At 39.7% G+C, this 6,032-nt stretch overlaps 1 protein-coding gene across 2 annotated transcripts in view; it reads left to right on the top strand.

The window, feature by feature from the left end:
* Positions 1-5,552, top strand: part of KLF3 (KLF transcription factor 3) — a 28,333-nt gene extending 22,781 nt beyond the window's left edge. For both annotated transcript variants that reach the window (XM_072861393.1, XM_072861394.1), the window contains exons 6-7: positions 148-308; positions 1,480-5,552. In XM_072861393.1, coding sequence (XP_072717494.1) covers positions 148-308; positions 1,480-1,661 — 343 coding nt within the window. In that variant the 3' untranslated portion in view covers positions 1,662-5,552. The remainder of the gene's footprint in view (positions 1-147; positions 309-1,479) is intronic.
* Positions 5,553-6,032: the final 480 nt, after the last annotated feature.

The following is a 6,032-nucleotide window of genomic DNA, read 5'->3' on the forward strand; positions in this document are numbered from 1 at the left end:
TCTTGAATTTTTCGACATGCATGTAATGTTGTTCTTTCTGCCAAGAGACAGAGTGGTAGTGAATAAAGGGCTCTGTCATGAATCATATTAGCTGAGGTTTGCTGTGCTAAATGTTTTTCATTTTTAACATTCAATTTGACTTTGCAGGAATCACCCTTCAGTTATAGTTCAGCCAGGAAAGAGACCTTTACCTGTGGAATCTCCAGACACACAAAGAAAACGCAGAATACATCGATGTGATTATGAAGGCTGCAACAAAGTCTACACTAAAAGCTCCCATCTGAAAGCTCACAGAAGAACCCATACAGGTTTGAGCATTGCTATGCCTTTTTTTCATCGAGTCTATGGTAAAATAGTAGACTAAGGTTTTTAGTTTGTGCTAATGGCCAGGTGACCACAGGTGTAAATAACAAAATGACACAAGATAGATCTGGTATTGTTCTGAATGTAATTATAGGCTGAGCAAAAGACAGAGGATGTAGCAGGAAAAACTCACAACAAGAGACTGTAAGCCAAAGCAGGATCATGGTGTATGCTGGTATGCTTTACATTCACTGGCTCTTTGCTCATTTTCTGTCCAGTTGTTTGCAGATTACTCATTCTGCACACCCTGTAAACACCAAATCGGTTCAAATTGCACTACCTCACCTCTTACATCACTGTTAAATTTGACTGAGTCTTCCATGGGAGTAGCCCATTTGCAAAAGTCTGAACTGTGTGCCAAATACAAACACATCTGCTTCATGTGGATGTGCTAACCGCTGGTCCGATAGGGTTCTTTTCTGAGTCTTCCAATAAACATATCCCCATCTCTGTTCTCCGCAGAAATGTTCATCTTGGCATGCTGAATGAATTTATGTACATCCAAGGTTTTTACAAAGATACGGGACACTTTAGGTAAAATGGAGCCCAGTTCATGTCTGTCTTGCATCTCTACACAAGCCAGCCCTTTACCTGTTGGGCAGCACAATGGCATTAAGGAGAAGGAGGATGACGTATTCGAAAGTAATGATTGAGAGAGATTTTAAGTTGAGCTACTTGTGACAGTGGTGCCAGTTATTTATACTACAGTAACTTTAAGAGGTCACAAGATTTCTACCTGCTGTGCTGAATGGTAACACCAGTCGTTTCCCCCAACTAATCTGGAGTATGAGGTCCTGGTTTTGAAAATACTTGAACAAATGCTTAAACCTTCACGCTTCTGGGCTTCATGAGACAAAACAAGTGCTAATATGGCAGAGGGAGGAACAGAGAGGCAATAAAAAAATAAGTTGTGTCAGGAAACAATTTTTTGATCTGTTAACTTCGACTGCACAGTTTCTAGCGCAGAGTACTCTGCAGCCCAGTGCTGTTTGGAGGCTTTTTGAGTAAGCATTAAAGTCCTTGCTGAAATTTGACAACGCAAGAGGAATAAATCTGTCCAGTATTTAACTGATGTGTTTGTGTCTTAAATCCCCACTTCTGTGTTTCTTTTTCCAGGTGAAAAACCATACAAATGCACTTGGGAGGGATGCACGTGGAAGTTTGCTCGTTCTGATGAACTAACGCGGCATTTCCGCAAGCATACAGGAATCAAACCTTTTCAGTGCCCAGACTGTGACCGTAGCTTTTCACGTTCGGACCATCTTGCTCTTCACAGAAAACGCCACATGCTAGTCTGAATGTCTTCTGTCCCTAACTCCTGTCACAGTTGTGGTTTTTTTTTTTTTCACACATGCATTTTAATTTGGATTCAGCTGGTCTGAATCTCTGAGTTTATACCATTAAAAGCTTACGTATGGTCAGTAACAGATGTTATCTAACCCTTCTATGTCCTTGCCACGGGTCAGACCTAAAGAATGTGAACACTTCTTTTTTTTCTCCTGGGGATGCTAAGCAAACCCTTTCTCCAGACAGTATGTTTAATGTATTCCATTGTGAATAAGGGAATTTGTAAACTAACAGCTTTTGTTGGTTTCTTCATATAATCAACCCAGCATATACTGATAAAGTAGTAAATGTTATTGCATATCTAAAATGCAAGTCCTTGCCAGAGACTTTTATTTATGTGCCCTCTAAGGGATACTCTCTCATTTTGTGCCTAACAATGCAATGAACAGACTCTCCCAACCATGTTGATTTCTGCAGTATGGTTAATAGAACAGTTTTAGAAAGGCACCTGATTCAGAAATCCCCTCTGCCCAAACAGTGAATAACACTGTAGAAATAAATCTAAGCAATATAATTACGTTACAGAAAGATTGAGTCATAGTATCATTTACCCCAGTCAAGAAGAAAAATTGGCAGGAATTGATCTATACATAATATTGTGCTTCTAAACCAATGTCACCTGTCCTCTGTATTATAGTGTAGTATATATCCTTGTTTTTATTGCATAATGCCCTGGTGGATTTGTTAAATGAAGACCTTGTGTGACACTGTATGTCTGGTTTCTGTGCAAGTGTATGGATGGAACACACACGGTACTCTCCTGTGACATGGCATTAAATGATACTAATTGAAACCTACCGCACCTCATTTCAGGGATATAGAGCATCCCTCTACAATCACTCCCCTACATTTCCTCTACTCTAAATATTTTTTCTTTGCTGTACCTCAGAAAATAGCAATCGTTATGTTAAAAATGCTCCGAACTGTATTGTTGCGAGTGAGTGCCACTTTAATACACTACAGTATTTAAAATTATTAATCCACAACATTTTTATGAGAAGATGGCATCAGATATGAAGCACTGCTGATGATAAATTGAGTCATGTATCTGTTTTGGATAAAAATGTATACCAAATCATCCATTTGATAACTCTGATTTGTGACTCTGGTAGTCTCTCAATGCTAGGTAGACTAAGTTTTCCTGTGAATGTGTCTATTGCATTAAAATACCACATCAGCAAGTCTTTTAACTCCCATGTCAGTTAGCAAACACAACTCAATAGATAAAATAAACTGAATTCAAGCAGCTTGCAGTTGACCCTAGAAATGTTCCTGTCTCTGGAAGCCCGCTGAAAGGAAGGGTTCTGTCTTTATTAGCTGGCAGACTTTGTGGCACTGCAAGGAGACAGGATGTATTTCTTTAGGCTCTCGCACGCCAGTGCATTTTTGTTCTTTCCCCTACATAAGGTAAACGCCATTCCCTACAAATTAAACATACTGAAGTAATATTTTCGTTTCTCTTGGAAAAACCCACTGGAAAATGGAGGGGTGAGGGGAGGAAGAGTTTCATAAAACTCTCCAGGAGGAGGCAGGTGGAGCATCCATCTGCAGGTGGGTATACTCGAGCTTATGGAGCAGGTAGGCTGTGCTACATCCCATGGAGTCCAACGGCAAACTGAAACAGTTTTGCAGATGCAAGAGTTTGAGTGCAAAGAGCCTTCCCTTGGTGACAGAATTTACCAGTTGTTCTGCTGACATCCACATACCCATAGAATTAGAGAAGGAGAGGATCTGTACTTCTTGGGGAAAAAAAATACTCCTACAGCAATTGCTGTGAAATGCAAACTATTGTTCCGGTTGTGTAACAAATCTTAGATGTGGGAATATGGAACCGGCAATTTTATTTAAGGAATAGAGCCATGAACATGTGCTCTCCAAAGGGGAGAACAGGGATTTGCAAAGCAGGGCTGGGAATGTTGCTGCAAAGCTTTTATGAGGAAGATCCGTATGCTCTGTTACAGCACCCTACATCCTCACCACTTCAACACCAGGTGTGTCTTGTAACTGACCCTCATCTGCTTATCTATGGAGCTGAAGAACCTGGGAGATGAATCCGTCTTTTTTTGATTGTCCGGGTTGTTACTAACACTGAGGAACTTGCAGGGAAGAGAATGCTATTAATGAGCAGCTGTTCTAGAATGGGGATTTTTGTTGGATTTTTTTATTTTCAGGAGAAGCAGTATCGTGGAGTCCGACCTGGCCTCCTTCATTAGGCTCTAGGTTTTAATGGCAGTTCCATAAATGCAGACACGTCACTGACTGAGGGGCTGTGTGGAGCCCCTGTAGCATCAGTCACAAGTCTACAGATATTTAGTATCCTGGGATGAAATCAATTCTCCATTATATTCTAGGGGAAAAAAGCAGATGAGGTCCTATAAAAATAAGCAGCTTAATCGCAACTGATCCCATTTTAGCTTAACAAATACAAATGCATAAAATTTGGGATGTTTAAGGAACATTTCTTTCCAGTGCTCTGTTTCTCTTTCAAGGCTTTCACAAAATGTTTTCCTTAATATTTTCTTTTTTTAAAACTAGAAATCTAAAATCGAATACCCTAAAAGCAGAACTTATTTGTAACTAAGAGTTACTTTGGAGAATTTAATCTAGATTATTTACCATGTTCATTTATTAGCCTATATATCTTTTTTCCTGAAAATATTTATGCTAATGGTGGGGACAAATACGGTGAAGATGCAATAGAACTTTTAAATATCTTTATCCATGTGCCTTTTGATTTAGGACAACAGACATTTAAACATCAAATATAAATATTTGAGATTATTTCATGCAAATGCCTTGTTTGTAGGATTTCTCACTTGTGTCTGTGGTGTCTTTTTTGTGGAATGTCAAAGTCACAAACAAATATGCTTACATCTTTCAGCTGAAAATGTGAATTTACATCTTAACTGGCTCATTGACTCATTTTAGCAAACTTTTATTTGAAGGGTACCTTGTAATTTTTAAATATACACAACTAAATACTTTTTAAAAGCCAGTCCTTCCATCTTTGCCCTAAAGAGAAGCCAGTTTAGGTATAAAGATACCAAACCCTAATCCTGCAGAACGTGTATATTTAAAAAAATACCTTTTTCACTAGCAGTATTGCACTGTGCAGTGAGTAACAGGTAATACTGTTTTACTAAAATGTGACGGTTTAAGCCGTTAGATTATAATGAATTACTAGTTTCTAAGACAATCACAAAAAGCTAAGCAGGTATTGCTGTCTGTGGTTTTATTTAAATACACACCACCATTCTGCAGTGATATTTCCAATGCCTCATCTTGTCCAAATATGTTGTTGTCTCTGCCAAGGTTAGCAACACGTAGATGAATACAAATCCTTTCTATAAAAAATTACAAAGCGTTTTACATATCTTAAGAGGGCTACACCAGTTTTCATTATATTTTACAGATATTAGCACTTTTTTTAATGTACTTCAAATATTAGAGGGTCAAAATAATCTTTCTGCTTAGCATCTCTCACCTGCAAATATAGCAGGGATATTATATTTACTTTAATAATTGTATAAACTATGCAGAAATTTTTTAATAAAATGTAATATATTTTATAAGCTAATAAGACCGAATGGGTAATTAAAGGTTTCTAGCGTGCATTACTATAACTTGCAAATAAGGAGACATTTTGGTAATCTTTTCTTACTAAAGATGTGAATGTTTAATGTACTTCACTGTTTCTACTTTGGTAGTCCAATGGGAATTCAGTAATGACATTTTGTCATGTCAAACTGTGAACATAGATTTGTACTGTACAGTCCTCATACTACATTTAGTATACAATGCATATGTATTATACTTGTTAATAAAACCCTCCGAATATTGTTTGTGGTGATGTCATCGTATGCCGTACGACAAAGCAGTGACGCAGGTACGAGGGTCAGGGCTATGCCCAGGGATGCTGCTGGCTCCAGGCAGCGTGCGAGAGCCCCTGCGTTTTTGGACGGCCCTTCTGCAAGCGCCCATGCACACCTCCCCTGCCTGCCTGCCCCGCACACGACCGCAGGCAGGGGCAGGCAGGGCAGGGGCAGGAGGCATTGCAGGCACTGCCTGCAAGCACCCGCGCTTATTCTAACTCTTGTGCTGTGGAGGAGCCATGCCCAGCAGTGCACTTAGTGGCAAACTCACAGAAATAGTTTACTCACGTCTAATTAGGGCATTCTAATTGGTCCGTGGGCAGGTCTGGAGCACCACACATGCGAGTGCGCATCTTTTTATCACTCGCAAAATGGCTGGCTGGGCCCGCTCCTTTAGCCAGGCTCTTCCCCACAGCCCTTTCCCAGGCCAGGGTGCCAGAGCAGGCAGCG

Source organism: Ciconia boyciana, chromosome 5 (genome assembly GCF_034638445.1).
Source record: "Ciconia boyciana chromosome 5, ASM3463844v1, whole genome shotgun sequence".
NCBI classification, from domain to species: Eukaryota; Metazoa; Chordata; class Aves; order Ciconiiformes; family Ciconiidae; genus Ciconia; species Ciconia boyciana.